Source organism: Emys orbicularis, chromosome 14, assembly GCF_028017835.1.
Source record: "Emys orbicularis isolate rEmyOrb1 chromosome 14, rEmyOrb1.hap1, whole genome shotgun sequence".
NCBI classification, from domain to species: Eukaryota; Metazoa; Chordata; order Testudines; family Emydidae; genus Emys; species Emys orbicularis.
Genome location: NC_088696.1, coordinates 4,041,538 through 4,060,402, shown reverse-complemented (window position 1 = coordinate 4,060,402; position 18,865 = coordinate 4,041,538). Strand labels below are relative to the sequence as shown.

General features: G+C 44.0%; 1 protein-coding gene across 1 annotated transcript in view; it reads right to left on the bottom strand.

Moving 5' to 3' along the window:
• The window catches only part of ANKRD11 (ankyrin repeat domain containing 11), a 185,146-nt gene that overhangs the window by 5,991 nt on the left and 160,290 nt on the right, over window positions 1-18,865 (bottom strand). The window contains exons 5-9 of the mRNA XM_065416340.1: window positions 12,933-13,103; window positions 11,491-11,694; window positions 8,885-9,027; window positions 8,262-8,409; window positions 699-7,408 (exon numbers count right to left, since the gene is read on the bottom strand). Coding sequence (XP_065272412.1) covers window positions 699-7,408; window positions 8,262-8,409; window positions 8,885-9,027; window positions 11,491-11,694; window positions 12,933-13,103 — 7,376 coding nt within the window. The remainder of the gene's footprint in view (window positions 1-698; window positions 7,409-8,261; window positions 8,410-8,884; window positions 9,028-11,490; window positions 11,695-12,932; window positions 13,104-18,865) is intronic.

Here is an 18,865-nt window from a genome sequence, read left to right as displayed (position 1 = left end):
AGCGGCTGCACAAGGCAATGGAGCGGGAGCGGGGTTTGTGTGTGGCTGGGCAGGACACCCCTGCTCTGGAGAAGTCACCTGGTTCGGCTTTTCATCCATCTGCCCCCCTGCAGCTCGGTCCCTCCGCCCCCCCTCCAGATGCTGCTGCTCCACCAGCCCAGCTGGCTCTCAGCAGGTCAGGTAGGAATCAGGCAAACCCTGCACAGGGCGCCCCCTTTGTCAGGCCGCCGCCCATACCGCCCACTCGCAGGGACGGCCCTGCTCCTGCTTATGGTCTTACAGTTGCAATACCTAAGTAGTAGATAATGTTTTCACCCCTCAGCTCACAGAGAGCCGGTACTTATAAAAGCAGTTTTGCTTTCTGGCTTTCAAATCCATTGGCTTCATATGACCACAGTCTAAGGTTCCAAATCTTGAGTTCCTAAGCACCGTTTAAAAGTCTGGTCTACACAAATACAGCAAAACCCATTTATAATATAGTTGTCCCTACAGCAAGGCTCAACTTTGTAATCTTAAATGTGTTCCAAAGGCATTCTAAAGCCAGGTACACAGCTGGGGTCCCATCTTGACTATAACACAGAACTGTGCTTTGACTATGTTGGAGGAAACCCAGGCTTGACTTAGCTATATCTGTAGCATTTCCGTTTTATTGTTTCATAAAGAGAATGGATCCAGAAGAAATAATGAGGGTAACTCACCACTGGAATGTGAAGCTTGCTTAGCGGCTTGCCATCCAGCAGGTAGGACCCTGTATAGGTGACATATTCAGCGTAACACTGGGGAGCTTGGGGAGTGATGTAGCAGAGGATTTTCCGCTTCTCTTCAATCTTTTTCCTGATCTGAAGATACTCAAAGTACGGGTTTGATCTGTCACTGTGATAGGGCTCAATGTCGTCCAGTTTTATGGCATCTACAATCGCTGCCAGTGTTTGCTGTATCATCTCTCTTGTCTGCTGGGTGGACGTGTTAATCTGCTGCTGTAGCTGCTGGCTGGAACGCTGGAACCTGCGTTTACGTGGATGTTGGGCTTGAGCATCGTCTTCCTCGGTCACTCGCCCTTTTGCACGTGTGGAAGGTGCAGAAACTGGAAGAAACTCTTTCTCAGAAGGCGCAGTGTTCTGTTTATTTTGATTGGCCAGCATTTGAGCCCGGTTCCTGGTAATTCGTTGTGGGATCTCTTCTATTTTGGGTGGTTTGGAAACTTCTGCTACTGGTTTTTGTACTGGCTCTATGGTGTCTACTGGAGTAGTCCCTTGGGGTGTGTCTGTCTGGGTGGAAGAGACTTGGCTCCCACTTCGTACTGCAGCACTGTCTTGCACGATCCCACTCTCAGCAGTGTTCGCTTGTGCCAAGTTGCTTTGAGATCCACTCTCCGCTGCACAGTTTGATGAGGGCAATTCTTCATGGTTTGTTTCTGCCTCTTGTTTCTCTGGCTGAGCAAGCTCTATTGATACAGTCTGTTGAAAACTCTGTGCCTCGGACTCGTCTAATCTTTTCTCTTCTGGTACATTCAATGCTTCCGAGGTAGTTTCTGGTGCAATCACTTCCGATTTTTGTTCCTCAGACTGTGGCTCTGGTTCCACAGCCAGTAAGTTACTTGGTTGATTAAGCGGGAGCTCCTCCTGCTCACTGGAAGCTGCGACAGACACACTCACGTTTATGACCCCAGTATTTATGACTTCCGGGGCAGCTACTGAGCTTTCTTCAATCGGTGCCACTTCAGTCATTTCCGCATCCGGAACATCTTTAGCTTGGAGCGGCAATTCCGGCAACGAGAAGGGACCAAGGTCTAAGTCATCTTCTGAGTTTGTGAATGGATCAGGCCACGTTACTGGCTCTTCCAGGTTTACAGGTGCAACGCTACTGTTTTCCAAGTAACTGTTTTCCAGAGTGTTAACAGCCTCTGCCTGAGTTTCTGTTGGCATGCAAGGGGGTTCTGAAGGCATCTCGGGAGTTTCTTCTGGAAGAGGCTTGCAGTTATTGAAGAAAGTGTCTAGTCTAGTAGGGGACATGTAAGGAGCTTGCTCTTCTGCAGTTGCCATTTCTTCTGGAACTGCTTCTTCAGCATCTTCCTTTACTTCATCCAGCCCCGGTTCAGATACTGACAATGGATATGAAATAGGAGAAACTGGGTATGGAGAATCTGTAGAAATAAAGGGCACGGGTGCAGGATGTATTGGGTCCAGTGAACAGAATGGCTTAGGGGATTCAGGGAACCTCTGGGGAGATTTCATTAGAAGTTCTGATCCCACTGACCAGCTGACAGGGTGGTCAGATGGATTACCAATTAAGCTAGGAGGCATGGGAGGATCAGGGTTTCTGGAAGGAGGGTTATCCCAGTCCATATTGTTCTGCTCTGAAATACCTGAACTAAAATGGTTTTCTTCAATAGGTGGTAAAAAGGTAGACTCTGGTGGCAAAATAGAAGCAGTAGCTTGCTGCTCTTCTGTGGTATCCAAAGGCATGCCAAGATCAGGGGGAAGAGCACTTTCTACAGAAGGTGCAAGCAGCTCGTCTCTATGAGAGGGGGAGGATTTTGCTTGTAAACCAGAAAAGATGCTTTCAGATGATTGGACAACATTGCCAACAGGTGCACAATGCAAAGTTTCTACTTTAGGTGACGGAATTCCATAGTCAGATGAATAATACCCTGGAGACATACACTGAAATTTTTCTGGAGGAACAGAAGGAAGAGGGACTTTTTCCTCCATCAAATGCTGCACTGGAGAATCATAATTTGATGTTGCTGGGACACTTTGCTGCCTGAAAAACTTGTCTCCAGCACTGAACTCATCTTCAGGGACCCTTCTTATATCTACAGAGATTGAACGATAAAGGTTTGTGGAGGGTATCGTCCTTGTTGGAGTCTGACTTGGATTGTCAGGGAGTCCACTCGAAGCATTTGCATATCTGTCAAAAAAGGATGGAGAACATGCATTCATGGACATTGTGGATATGGGCAGAGAGTGCTGAGAGTCAGCACAATCAAACATCAAATCTGTGTAATCTTCATTGCTGCACGAAGGAGTTCTTGGTGTCTGCATCACTTCTTCATAGCTTGGACAAGAAACTACAGAAGCTGGAGCTGGAACACCTGTCGGCCTGTTCTGATCTGGCCTGGGAGAAGCAGGTAAAATTTCTTTCAGCTGAGGGCCAGTTATCCAGTCTTTTGAATCTGTCCCCACAGCAGGCTGTGGCTTATTATCTGGTGACAATATGGGAGTCAGCGGACCTAGTTCTTTGAGCTTTTTGTCCTTTAGCTGAGTATCTAGCGCTAGTGGTTTCTTTGTGGTCAAATCCAGACTCCTCTTACGCATCTCTTCAGAGGTCTTAATTTTATCTTTTAATTTGGGATCTCCAGATCTGTGCCTCATCTTCTCCATTTGCTTCATTCTCTCTTTGTGTCTTTTGTGGCGCTCCTCAATTTCCAGGTCTTTTTGGCTCAGCATCCTCTCAAAGCTGGTCATCATTAGATCACCATCACCCAGAAGCTTCTCTCTAGGCCTGTTATCTTTCTTGCTACCATCTTTGGACAATGTTATTTTATCATTTCCATTACTGATCTTTAGAGACTCTGTTTTGTCTTTCTCTTGGTTTTCCTTGAGTTTCTCCTTCAGTTTGGTTTCACTAAATTTGAGGTTCTCCTCCTTTGATTTATCTTTGAATGTGATAACTTGAGGGCTATCCTTGTCTTTAACCACAGACTTCGTCTCATCTTTGTGATGTTTAAAGAATCCATCTGTATGTTTGTCTCTATGCTTTTCCTTTTCATCCTTCCATTTTTCCTTGTGTTTTTCTCTCTTCTTCTTCTCTTTGACTGTGCTGATGGTATTGGAACCATAAGTCTTTTCCTTTTCTGCCTTCTTTGAGAGCTCTCTCTCAGGATCATTTTTATCTTTCTTTTCAGAAAACAAATAGTCAATGTTTTTGTCCAGTTCTTCCTCAACCTCTGCTTTCATGCTGTAGGAAATGCCAAAAGTCTCCCCATCCACAGAGAATTCTTTTTCATACTGACTGGAATCTTTTCTGTTGCTGGAGTCTTTAAATTCATCCATTTTCTCTTTTTTCTCTGTTTTTTCCTTCTTTGCTTTCTCTTTCTCGTGACTTTTCTTTGATGAAGATGAGGAATGCCTGTGCCTCTCCTTCTCCTTGAGTTTGTCTTGCAAGCAGGGCAAAGGAAGAGAATCTTTATACTTTTCCTCAGAGGCATCCATAAGAGAAAGGTTAGAAGACTCAAAGAGGTTGGTTAGTCCTGGATCTTGTCCTCTGTCTGTGAAGCTATCAGAAGAAATCTCACTTATTTTATCATTGGAGTCATCTCTATATTCATTGAGGGCCTCCTCCTCCAATTTTTCCAACAGGCTCTTCTCTGTCTCTCCTCCTTTTGAAGACTTCTTTTCTTTGGAATGTTCTTTATCCATCTTTTCCTTATGCTTGTTTTTTACCTTCTCCTCGGCAGCATGCTTCTTTTCGGCCTTTTCAGGGAGCTTTTGCTTGTTTTTCTTTTCTTGGGTGGAGTCTACTGAGGTTCTGTCTTTCCTGTCTTTATACTTCTCAGCAGAATCTTTATCCTTCTTCTCTTTGTGTTTTTCAAAGAAACTCTTCTCTTTTTTCTCCTTCCCACCTTCTGCTAATCCTTTATCCTTTTTCTTCTCTTTAGAGTCTTTATCTTTCGGTTTCTCTCCTGAATGTTGCCTGTCAGAAGAGTACTTTCTGTGCTTGTCGGCAAGATAAAGTTCCTTTTCAGCAGCCATGCTATCATCTTTTTCTTGTAGACTGTCCATTCGATGCAATTCACTCCCAATGGCCTCCCCCATTTTGAATCCGCTTAAGCTATAGTCATCCTTCTCATCTTCGCTTTCATCTGTGAAGATATCTGCAATGCTGTACCAGCTTTTCTCTTTTCCTTTTTTCTCATCTCTTTTCTCAGAGAAGTCCTCTCTATCTCCAGAGAAGTTTTTCTCTTTCTTCTCTTTGATATAGTCAAAAGAAGTCTTCCTTTCTTTGTCTTTGTTATGCAGATCCTTGTATTTCTCCTTAGTATCTTTTTTCTCTTTAAAGCTTTTATCCAGTTCTTTGTCTTTCTGGTTTTTCTCAGCAACAACTTTTTCATTTTTCTCTTTATCTGCTTCTTTGGATTTCTCCTTATATTTTTCTGGTTTCAGTTTCTCTTTCTTGTCCTTATCAGGAGCATCTTTCTTCTCCTTATCTTTCCCTGAATGGTGCCTTTCCCCACTCTCCACATTTTTTCCACTGAATTCAGGGTCAGATTTCTCCTTGAATAATGTTTCACAACCATATTCTTTAAACTCATCTCGATAGGGCTCCTCTTGTTTAATTTTTATGTCCTTTCGGTCTTTACAGCTATCAGAGGAATCTTTTCTCTCTTTGTTGATTTCACCTGGATCTTTTTCCTTTCTCTCTTTAATGCTTTCTGCAGAATCTTTCCTTTTCTTGTCCTTTTCAGGCAGATAACTAGGAGTGATTTTATGCTTTTCAGTTTGGTCCTTTTTCTTCTCAGGATTTTTGTCGACGCTTTCTCTCTCTCTCTTTTTTAAGAATGTATCCTTTTCATTGCGTTTTTCATTGTATTCTTTCTTTTCCTTGGTTTTATTCTCCTTTTTCTTGTCTTTAATGTCTATGATAAGTTTTGCCATGCCGTCATTTTTAATCTCCCTGAAGTCTGTTACTGGAGAATCCCAGCTATCCTCGCCTTTGAAATCAAAGGACGAATCAGATGACAAATCAGAAAACCATCTCTCTTGCTGATCATCAGAAAGGCTGAATTTTGTGTCCTCACTTTCCAGCAATTGGCTTTTGTTACTAAACTCATCAAATCCAGGCTCTTCTTTGTAAACTTTTTCTTTTTTACATTTTTCTTTCTCCTCTTTGAAGGTTTTTTCTTTCTCCGATTTAGTAATTTTCTCCTCCTTCAGATCATTCTTCTTTTCAGATTTGGACGGCTTGTCCTTTGATTTTTTCTTTCTCTCCTCCTTGTGTATTCTAGGTTTCTCCTCTTTGGGAGACTTCTCCTTTATGGGTTTCTCTTTACTCGACTTCTCCTCTCTGAAAAATTTGCTGATGTCTTTATTCCCCTCTTTGACTTTTTTTAATGATTTCTCTTCTTTGGAGGCTTTTCCAGTCTCATCTTTAAACAACCACTCCTTCTCCTCCGATTTACTTTTCAGTAGCTTTTCTTCCTTCTTACAGTGTTCTCTCTCATGTTTTAACACTTTTAATTTATTTTCACTTGGACTTTCAGTCTCTATCAAACCCTTGTCAGGCTTTTGCTTAGAGTCCTCATATTCAAAAGAAAAAGTTTTGATTATTTTAATGTCTTGGTTGACCGGGCATTGTCCCTTCTCTTTGTTTTTGTGTTTATGTTTCGTTTTATGCTTTTTAACAATCTTCCCCTCCTTATCCAGCTTTGGAATTGCTCCGTCCACATTGGCATGGAATGAATTCTTCTTCTCAGAGACAGTATTGTGAGAGTTATTTTTCTTTTTGTGCTCCTGCTTCTTTCTCACTGGCTTTAATGACTGTAAGCTCGAATCCTCCGACGTATAGTCTGACTCACTTGTCAGTCTCGTCCTTGTGGAGTCCGATAAGGAACTGACATCTGACCATGCCGGAGAAGATATGGTTTTCCAATTGTCTGTCCTCCAGTGCTTGGAGTGCTGGTCTGTAAGATTAGGGTTATGTTTCTGTGAAGCTAAACTCCCATGAGAAGAGGTGGAAGAGGCAGACAGAGAGTTGAACAAGGAGGATTCCTTTAGCACTAGCCTAGAGTCCTTTACACAGCTAGAGCTTTGCACAGAGTCTCTATCATCCTCCTCACTCTCCAAATTTTCACTCTCTGATTCAGAGGAACAAAATTTGTCATTTTTTTTGCCAAACCGAACCTCTTTGCTCTTTGTCTCCTTTTTCCGCTTCTTTTTCACTTTATTCTTCTCCTTCTGTTGCTTGGTATTGGAGGGCTCTCGAGTCTTGCTGCTGGGCAGTATCGAGTGAGTCGATAGTCTCAGCTTCTCGCCAGTCCCCACAGCTACACTGGTATCCTCTTCATCCGACGTGTCTGACAGGATGCGATGGGCAGCTTTCTTTGGTGTCATTGTGTTATTTTTAGTATAGGTTTTTACTTCCATTTTGGGTATGGAAATAAAACTGTTTGCTTTAGTCTCTTTCCTGTAATCCTTCTTCAGCAAATGCTTGTCATCGACAGGTGGGACTCTGTCCTGCTCATCATCCTCATCAAATTCATATTCATCCTTTACCGGCGTGATTGTTTTGGGGGGCTCTTGACTCTTGGTCTTATGTTTCAAGCCTTTTTCAAACTCAGAGTCTGTGTTATTGCCATCGACGGAGCTGGAAGGTGCAAATGAAGGGGCGTCCTCCTCCTCTGAGCTCTCTGTGAGGAAAAAAGAGCACAAAGCATTAGTCCTGTAGGTTGTTTTCAGGAGAAATATGCATTCTTCAGGCCTCCTCTGAAATCCCAAGCTAGCAGTCTCCTTTCCCACCCATTGAACACAGCAGACATCTTGGCTGAGCCTAGAGTGAGCTTAACATTCCTTTGGAAAGAATACCCAAGGAGTTTCAAAACTATGTAGGATGCAATTGAAAATAACCCTTTGGGAACACTCGGAGTGAGCATAGTTCTAACCCTGGACCTAACACCAGGATTCTCAGGGAGGAGCCGTGGCATGCAGTGCATCTCTTGAACTACCACTAAGAAGCTGCCCATCCAGTGCAAGCATTGCAGCTATTAGTCATAACTTTATTACCTCCAAGCTAGACTACAGCCATTTAGTGGAGCACTGTCTGGAAGCTTCCATAAATGCAGAAAACAGCACCTTGCTTTCCCAGGGGTAGGCTGTAATGAACACACAACAGGCGTGCGAGAATTTCTACACTTGCTTCCAGGTGCAAGTCAAAATGCTGGTGACAGTCTTTGAACCCTGAATGATATGGGACCCAGTTACCTGAGGCCTGGCCTCTCCTCCTAGATCCCCAGTTGTGGTAGGTGGAAACCTCTAGGATGCTTTTAGCTGTAGGCTCCTACGACTGAACTCTCCAGGATGAGCGGCAGAGCTCTCTGAGCAAAGGGTGGGTTTTCTAAGCATCTGAACATCTTGACTGTGGACTGACTTGGCTATTGCAGTAGCATGTAGGCGTTTTGGGGCTATTATAACTTCTGTGCATTTTACTGCTTTTGTGGTAGCAGGCTGCCACTATGGCGATAGCCCATGATCCCAGCACCTCACCTGTTGAGCTCTCTTCACTAGACGGATAGGTGGTCTTTCCCAGGAGTAGATTCACCATGGTGGGGGAATTAGCGACTTTTAAAGGCGTCTCTCCCTTCCTGTTGCTTTGATGAGGGTTCCCTCCGTAATGTAACAACAATTTTACCACCTAAAAATGAGAAAAACTTCAAAATCTCAGTACGGTTCAGTTTCGAAGGAAGGTGTTTCAGTCCCCATCACTTTTGTGGGCTGTTCAGACAGACAAGCAGGAAAGAGGTTAGTTTGAGGTCAGAGCTGGCTGGTCATCCTGCCCTGTCACCCAGTGACATGGGCACAGTGATTGAAATGAGGGACAGAGAAAATGGCAGGACAGATTTATGGGGGGAAATGCAAACCTATATTCTGGTAGCAAGCTCCATCCTACAATTCCAAGGTCTCTGACACAAAGGGGAGAAACTAGCACAACATTTAATAGCACAGGGGCTGGAGAAAGATTCTCACCTGGGAAGATGCAACATGCCTGTCAGTGAAATGAAATGAAATAGCAATTGCCTATACAGATACTACTTGAAGCATAGAAAATCAAACTCATTTATTTGTAACGAATCACTAAAAAAGGGCTAGTAAATCCAGCAAGAACCAACCTTGAAATGCCCATTATTAGCTGCATCATGCAGCGGGGTGTCGTCATCCAACCCCTTTGTGTTGACTTCCGCACCGGCAGCAAGCAACTGCTTTGCAACATCATAGTAACCCCGGTTACATGCCTCGTGCAATGCTGTCCAGCCTGCAAGCACACAAACACTCATGACGTGGCAACTCATTTTTACTGTCGATAATTATGAACAATATCACAGTAACCTAAATAGATGCTGCTGGCTGCTAATATGGCAGCTTGCCTGCAGCTCTGCCTGCTGACACGGAGCTCTTCTACCCAGCCAGCACACGGCACAGCAGGACCTGCGTGGCCAAGACCGCCTGCCCAAGACACCAGCAGCTCTGCTTTGGAAAGCAACTTTTTTTGCCAGCTCAACATCTGGTACTTGAGTCCATCTAGCTTTTCTGTTTGGCAACATAAGTGCTACAGCCCATTGTCCTGTAGAACTTTCACTCCGCTCAGTGAACTCCAAAAGCAGAGAACGTTTCGTGAATGAAATCAAAGGGCGGCTGATACCTCATGGTGCGCTGCTCTCGTTAGATTCAATTGTTTCTCTCTCCTCTAACTCTTTGATAGGAGGAACACTGTCACTCAGTCAGGACTGGGGTTTAGAATTCATCTGTTCATACAGTGTAGCCCTTAGCTGAACTCACAGCCTACAGGTTGTCTGCAACATTTCCACAGCAAGCAATTTTAACATCACAAACAGGGCCATGACTTCTGGAAGGGACTAAGTGTGGAAGCAGATGAACTCTGCAGGAACAAAAGCTCCTATTCTCAAACAAACCTCTGAAGAATGAGGGAAAGAAATGGAAAAATTTCTGTCATACATGGGCAGCAGATTGATTTCTAAGCAGAATCTGTTTGGAAGTTTCCCAGCAGGTGTGTACTACCCCTTGGGTATTCTGCTGATAGCACTGGGTGGGCCATTCAGAACCCTCCATTTGTACTATTAAAAAGGGGCATCTGTGAATGAAATTACTCACAACGAAAATGCACGTCAGTAGAACACTGATGTTAAACATACAGAGATCAAGACTAAGCATATCTACTTATTACATCCAAAAGCTACTTTAAAAGAATGTTATGGTCACAAAGTCAAGCGCTCAAAAGCTAGGAAATGCCAGAATTAAGGTCGTCCGTGCAACTTTAATTCAGCCCTCCTGTGTGTATAATTATGATTAAGGGTAAGATTGTGTCATGGAGGTCAAGAATGTCTGTGACCTTCTGTGACCTTCAGAGACCTTGTGACATTTTCCAGCCCTGGTGTGGTGGGCCAGAGCTCCCAGATGCCGCAGGCGGCCGCCGCAGTTCTGAGCCGCCGGGACGGACCCTGGAGCTCCAAGCCTCAAGGGGTGAGGAGTGTTGGACCTCTCCCTTCCGCAGTGGGGCTCAAGCTCTCTTACTCCTCTCCCCCTCACTCAGGCTTCAGCCCTCCCCACCGTCAGCACCATTTTGTCACAGTTATTTTTAGTAAAAGTCAGGGACAGTTCACGGGCTTCCGTGAATTTCTGTTTATTGCATTTGAGACAGACAGGTTCCTCCTCCACGCTGCCTGGGCACCAGCAGAGGGAATACTGAGAGCACGGAGAAACAGGCTCCCTGTTATCCGTTCTGGTGCCACAGTTGACTCCCAAAAGCTTGAAGGAGCAATTGCAGGAAAAGTCCTGCTCCACCTCTGCAATCCTGGGATGGAGCATGCTCAGTACAGATGGAATGGTCTCAGAATTCAGCGGCCAAACTCTAATCAGTCTCTACTGAGCATGTGCAAATTGAGATTTTTCAGACTTATAACATGGCCTAACTGGGGCAGTTTTACACCGGGGTAGCAAAACGTTTTTCAGCATGTGCAAAATAATGTATTTTCCCAAATCTCATTCTTAAAAACAGCTGAACTTAAAATAAAAACAAAACAAAAAACAAAACCCAGCCTAAGGCAAACACCTGACATGGAAAACTTCAGCACAAATGGTTCTAATTTGACTAAGTTATAATAAGTAACTGAAAACAGGATCTTATAATAGAAAGTGTTGAGCAAGCTTAACTACAGGCGTTCTTACAAGCTCTACCTATAATCCCAGGGGTACCCACACTTCACCTGTCTGAGGGCTTTGCTGGGTCACACTGAATGATTATAAATGAAGCAAATCACTGCACCTGCCCTCATCTTTCATGAGGATCTAAGACTTGCAAGAACTACAGATCCCAGTCTGCAATGCTCCATCCTCATCTGGATGGATATTGCTCAGACCAAAATGAAGCACCTCATGCTGAGACTCTCCATTCCATTGCACCGCCCTAAGCTCTTGGTTCATGCCAAAGGCGTAAGTGCCTGGGGTTAGAAAAATGTCCTATGCACAGGTCATTCTATAACTGTCCATTAGTGTTCCGTTAGCGGCCATGACAGTGTCTGGGACTGGCCGCTGTCAGTCTCGAGATGAAATACTGGGGTGACTCTTGGTCTCATTGGCCTGGCTATTCCTATATTTATTAAAGGCAAGGTGAGATACTGGGCACAACCAAAACCGCTGACTGCACTTTGGGCTCCTGGCTTATGAATACAGATCACTGAACTGCAGCTGGACTTGCTACCTGCGAAGTCTTTAACGTTGACATCTGCGCCTTCAATGATGAGTTCCTTGATGCGCCGGGCATCTCCTCGGATGGCAGCTCTATGCAGCCGAGTCTCTCCACGCTCATTTCTCTTATTTACTTTATCTTTGGTTTTGGAGGCAGAGTTAGGAGTTCCCTTCTGACACACTGTAGACTGAGAGGGATGCTTTGGTGTTGTATCTACTGCATGGAGAAGAGAAATACAGTGAAGAACTGCAATTCGAAGGAAAACCAGAGCCCTCAGAGGGAGCTGTTGCAATACTTTTAATCCAGCAGCTGCACTGAAGCACTGGCTGCAAGGCACTCAGAGGTAACTGATCCTCTGAACCAGATGTGGAGACAGAGGAAAGCCTGCGTATGTATAATACAGATCTAAATTGTAGGCTGCGCTGAAGCACAGACTGGAGGAGGGTGTAGTAACCCTTGTACAGATTATAGACAACCCTATGATTTCAGAGAGGGCAAAGTGTCTCCTCGTACCCAAAAGTCTTACTTCCAAAGGAAGTGACAAAATAACCTTCCCCATGTGCATGTGAGGGGCTAACTGCCTGGAAGGATAGTGCACACACTTCTTGGGAGAAGCCCTGAATATTCGGAAATTCACTTACTATCAAGTGAGAGTGACTTGAAACTAGATTCACATTAAGAATGACAGCAACAAAAATAAGGTCCCTAGATACTCCACCGTTCTGTATATAAGACAGAAGGATACATAGACAGATCATATAACACATATAAAACCCCACAGGAGACCATATTGGCAACAGATACTTACTACAGTATATTGAAATATTAATTCCATGTTAAAAACATTTACTACATTATATCTAAAATTACAATACACCATGGTTAGCAGAGTCTAGTTCTTTTACATAAGAAGGAGCATTTAAGAATCCCAGAGATAATCACGTTCTTCCTTTTACTCACAAAAACATCTTATTACTCAATCAACATATTAACCTAGCAGAAAACTTGGAGCTCTGACATATGCTAATGCTCCCGGTAACTAAATTAGTTCTGAGATCTTTAGTGCTAACTAAACAGCATCTAATGTCTTCTGCACCTATCCGTCCAACATTATATTATCATTTCAGAATGCAATAAAGGGACATTTGCCTAAATTAGGGAGCTGTCGCTTGCATTAAGTGATATTAGGTGAAGATGGAATATTTGGCAGGAGTGAAGCATTTGCATCCCTTAAATTCATTTCCAGACTCTCGTACTGTAGTCTGGAGGCAGAAGAATTATGCTACCAACATTATAAAACATGTCCTGGGTGCCAGGTAGACACCACTGGTCCACATGCTCACCCGTGTCTATTTTGTGACCATGGTTGTTGTTTACGAATAAGCAGAAGCATACCAAGTCCCATTAAATATGAGCTCAGACTCATCCACCCACGCCTCACTTTCATCTCTCACCTGGGCTATTTGCAGATTCTTCTGCTGTCATCTGCATAAGAAGGGCGACTTGCTGGCGCTCAGAGAGTGGGTAACCAGCCCTGATTCCTGACAGCCCCATTCCAAACAGCAAGCCAGGCTTCCTAGTGGCTGGCTCCTTTTTAATCCTCTTCCGTTCTGGACCCTGCTTTTCTGTTATGCAATCAGAGACAGAAAGGGAAGGGGAAGGTTTCATGCTACGGACATTTCCACAACTGAAATTCACAACCATTTTTCAGACAAGTGCTAATAATAGCTTTCCCCATTCATGTCAGTCGTCGTCTTCGTGTGGCGGATGTAAATGTAGAGCAACAACTATCATTTTACATTGAGATGGTTAAGCCGGATCATTGCGTCTGATAACTCATGTCAGTGTCTTACAGAGTATAATGAAACCACTGGTGAAAAAACCTGGGTTAGAAGCACTGGCCTTTGCCAGCACTGATGCTCTTGGACAGATACCCTCATTCAGAACCGTTAAAAGCCATGGCACTGAAGCACACACCTCACTGGCTGCCGGAGAGCCCTGCAACACCTCCGTACAGTGGAATATTGCCGAGTGGGGAACCTTACCTCAGCATTGCCTGCCGTAGGTCACTTTGCTGGCAGTTTGGCCGTTTCTTAACCGTTTTGTTGTTGTTTAGATTTTCTTTTCCCCCACCCTCCCTAAACAGCAGCACAGGAGGGGGAGAGAATGAACGCACACAGAGGCCAACTCTCAGTACTGTACCTTCCATCTTGCTTCTAGGAACCTCCATTTCATGCCATGGTGCTTCGAGGAGCGTACCAGCCTTATACCACCACAGCATGGACTGAACTGGAGGCATCTAAAAGCAGCAACAGAAAGTGCTAACAAGATACATTGTAACAGCTCTGAAAAGTCGCCATCTCATCCCCTTCAGCTAGGGTAGGTCCTGTACTCATCACCGGAACCGTTACAAAATATCCTGTCAATCCCCATGATACAGCGTGGGTAAGACACTGCCCGGCGGATGCCCTCCTGCCAATGTTACTGTCAGTCTCCCTGGGTGACTTCCCATTTACAGCATGTTCCTACATCACCTCAGGTACATTCTTGTGCTGAAGTGCTTATTCAGCTGGGTCCCTTCCCCTACCTACCTCTGTGGAACCAACGAATAGGGAGGGAAGAAACTCTGCAGAACAGTGTTTTGCTCCCAGTAACTAACTGGTCTAGCTGCAGACAACTCCTGCTGGGAGGAATGAGGGTGCTGCCCAGAGCCCATGTTTGTTTGTGACCTACAATGTGTGCAGGAACAACGCTAAACCCAGGCCTCTTCCCACATCGCCCATCACTGCTCTCACCAGCAAGCGTTACATCCTAGAGATAGCCAGTGAGAACTAGACCCTAAAAGCATGATGGGATTTGCTACCTCACTCTTGCTTCTTTCAGCTCATATGTACTGCACCTTCCTGAATATACAGCTTCTCTTCAGCAGTTTTCTGATTTCCCCTTAGGAAACACTGATCTTTTCCCCATACACCCAGAATTAACCCTTACTCCTGTTCACTTCCCCGGCCTCTACTGACACTCCTGTTAGCAGAACTCTGAGATGGCACAAGTCTGACGGTGTGCTCTCTGTTGGGTCTGCAGAGCAGCATGCAAGGCACTGCAAGTCCCTCAGACAGGGGGGTGGGGAAGGTTGACTTTATAATCTCAATGTGACAGCTTAAGAAATAAAAATTAGGTTTGTCTGGCCGAGATGTCCCAGCTGATTTTATTTAATTTCTGTCAAAAAAGAATAAAATAGATAGCAACAGAAAGAGACACCAATTCCACTGCGAGAAATACTAAAATAAACTCCCACAAAACCAAACCAAACTCCAGCACTGTCCTAGATGCACAGTGCAAGAACAAAAACACAAGGTAAAGGGGAGAGAGGAGAAGACAGAGACTCTCCACACATCCCTATAAACAAGCCAAACATTAACGTACTGCAGTGATGTAAAACGAATTCTAAGAAGTGCTGTACATGTATGATCTAAGCTGAATTCTGAAAGACCAATAAAGGGCCATTTATAGAAAAAGCAGATAACACCTATCAAATAACTGGTAGATGCGGACGAATGGTTCCCACAGCTGTATCCTCACAAACCATCCTATAATTTTATGTTGAATTCCTGCTAGTGAGATTCTGCTTCAGAAATCTGAGCATCGAAAAAGTGCTTAGTTGCACTGTAGTCTTGAAATAAAAATGTAAAGCCCCTGATGAATTGCCCACAGCTTTGCTGGCTAAATAGAACCTGCACTATTTAACTGATCGTATTCACTTCTCAAAGGAGCAAGCTGGGGGGGGGGGGGGGGAAGGGAGGGGGGGGGAGGCTTTTTAAGTACGGAAATACCCTTCTTAACTCTTGCAGTTGGCTGGACAGCAATACCCCGGGAGGCAGTGCTAGCCAGTAGGGGATAACCTTGCAGAAGTTGTAGTGGAATCTGAGGGGGGTGGCGGGTGTCTAACATAGCAAGTTGGGAAGTATCCTGTTCCCCCTACAGATCTACCTCAGCACCTTTATTTAAATGTAATAGTTTTAAAATACTTTGAGACTTCACCCGTGTCCAGCTCTCTGCCAGCTGACCCCCCCAAGGATCTTAGCATTGTAGTTTATTATGAGATTTCCCTCCCACCCAACAAGCTTTATGAGGGTTGCTAAAACCCTCAAAAACAAGGTTACAAACCATTAAGTGGTCTGCAATTCCGTGTAAGAAACCTGGGTCCAGGTGGTTACTCAACAGGCCAGAAAAGAATGGGGGTATTACAGTGTCCTGCCCAGTCCTCTTTGGCCACAGGGACGGAGTTGGAGATGCAGACTCTTGAAGCAGAGAGTCAAAAGCAGGAAGTGGGAGTCAAAGTGGGTTTCCAGTGGAATAGCTGAGAGACTTACACATAGCGGTTTGTAATATCTGTATCAAATATTTTCTATGGCATTAGATCTGTATAATTCGAGTAGCATTATCATTAGTGAGAGCCTAGGCCAGCCTTCCAATATGCCCAGAGAGTGCAGTGTCAAGCTTTTTGCGTAAGCTCTCGTGAGACTATGCAGCCTTCCCTGCACAGCTTTGCCAATGCACTTCCCTCCTAACCTGAGCAGACCACCAGATTTAACTCTTCCGAACTATTCTGTGACTTTTGGATAGGAACAATGGCCACATCAGACTAGAGTGAGATCCCCAAATTATCCATCAGTGTGAACTCAGGCCTCTAGTGCAGGTGAAATGCTACTTCTCTAACCCATCGTGTTGCCCGTGATCGGTTTGTCTTGTTTAGATTTAAAAGGATACTGCCAACTTAATCTAGGCCACTTCCAAAAGCAAGTTACAAGTCGTTTTTCTTGGGACACTGCCCCAAGTCCCTTTGCTGAGTTTTGTGGTTTTACAATCACATTTTCCTGCCTGTAAAGTCTCATTCTCTCTCCTCTGTTGCTATATAAACCAGTCACAAAAACAACAAGGGAAACTGATTGGCCAGCTAACCTGTACAGGGGAATGAGTGAAAATAACTAGGCAAAAGCAAATAAACTGGAAAAATACAGAAATATTTTCTAACCTTTTTTTCAGTTACAGCCATATTAAGTGTCCCTTACAACAACAGTAGGTGAAAAAATGTGATTTGTATGTTGGCATGTCCCTTTAAATTAAAAAGTTGCCACATAGTACCTGAACCAAACGGGCACATCTTTGACAGACTCAAACACAACCATATGTTCCTCACTCATGCTGTGTTGAGAGTTATGAATCAATTAGAAATTGAGACGTTTCTCTTATTTTTTAACTTTGCTGTCTGACCCAGTGTAACACCAACCCACAATCACTGAATGTCCAAAAAAATGGTAATGAATAAACTGGGGTTCCCAGCAAATCAATATGAAGCGTTTGTAGTGGCTGGAGGAATGGATCACCTGTCTTGCGTTCATCACAGAGTTTACAAGATCAGATTTAAATACAAAATCATCTGTTTAAGTTTCTCCACTTTCTAACCGGGCTATGTTAGATACTGACTAACTACTGATTTCTCTCTATGTAGCTCAACGACATTTTGATCCACTCAAACACAGAGGAGACCGTTGCATCACTAATGCTGTGTATGCCAGTGTACTTCTAGTGGTGGTGATCCAAGAATAACTTATGTTACATAACATGATTCCCTGTAATGTAGCCTAAGACAAATTAGATTGTTTATCTGGAGGGTTCCAAGGGATTCTGGAAATGGAAAACTGTTGAAAAACTGAAAGGTTTTTAGATTATAAATTATTACTAAAATTACCTTGCTAACCCCAGGGCTTGGCATGTTCCAGGTGCAAAGTTTGCTACTAGCAGGGGATGCACTGGAAACCTTTGGTGCAAAAATGATTGACATTAGAATTATACTGCAAGCAGTAACTAGGAGATAAGAGGTTAGGCTTTTCACACCACCCTGGAAACAGCTATAAATGTCAAACCAATGCAATCATTTCCAGCCTGTTTGGATTCTGACCATCAGGCCATACTAAAGCATTGAGACCAATCCACAAAGCAAAACAATTATTAAGACTGTCGTATCTATCTAACCCATCCCACCGGGTCTACACATCACAACACATATGCTCTTTTGGAGCATCACAAAAGAGAATGATGCACATTGCATGGCAATTAGCAAATGGATGAAGTTTGTAGTTTAAGTGCTGCTCATTATTAAATATGTCCAACCAGTCGAATACTCTTCCCAATAGTAATGGTGAAAGCAGAGCCCACGTTGACTGGAAGGAGAAGTCTCAGAAAAAAGTCTGAACACATATGTAAGGAACATGTTTTCTCAGCATGGTGTCTTTGGAGTGACAGCTTAACCAGTAAGATGAGCTGCAGGTGATTTAAGTGGTAAAATGTCATAACTGTCCATTCAACTATCACTTCCTTATGGAACAAACTACCTAGACACAACTGAAGACGCAAAGTAAACCAGACCCACTCTCTGTCATTACAGACAGCTATTCTCTTCTATGATAACAGACTATTTAGGAGTTCCTAGGAAGATGCAAGATGGTTTTCAGCTCTCAAGAGCAGTTCCTGAGAAGACAGTCTCCAAGCTGGGACGGCGCAGTGAGCTGGTGAGGAGGAAGCAACAGCCCGGAGTGTTTGACAAGCTCGTGTGGCCATCTATATATCAGAAGATTTGGTAAAAAGACACCTGCTTCTAGTTTTGAAGGGGACATTATAAAGTTGCTTAGATTATGAGAAATACTGTGATGGAATTCTTTAAAGATGCAATAGGAGCTAGAGATTTCTGTATGTCTGCAGTTTCTGTACCTAGAGATTTCTGTCCTGGCTATGTTATAAAGGAGTTGTTCTATGTCACGTATGCATATCGGACACAACAGCAGAGAGATTTCTAAATCTTTACTCCTTCAGACAAAGTTTTCAAGTGTTTTTGTTTGGGTTTTTTAGTGGTGAATGCTGATCTGACAGCCCTAGAAATGAGTCTTCCATTCTATCCTCAGAATAGGAGAAAAACCATGAGCATCAGTGGCGTAAGCTTCCTCTGTGCCAACGTCCCTCAACCTTGACCAAGGATAAACTCCCAGAAGTGACCATCCTCCTAACCCTGCAGACTCTGCTGAATGCAACAATGGTGCTAATTTGTATAGCACTTTTTGTGAGAGGGACACCTGAAACCAACCACTCATTTCACACAAACTGCTCAGCAGCAGGCACTGACACCTTCATGATGCCCCTGGTTTCTGCTGGCCCAGGGAACAAGAGACCAGGCCTGGGAACTGAGACAGCCCCTCTTTGAGCATGGACTATAGGGTCACCTATCTGGCTGAAATTATAGTTTTTACATGCAAAGTTGGTATTGCATCAAATATGACACAAAAGGTTGAAGTGGTTCTGGGTCGGATTCACTGAATTTCCTAATGACTCC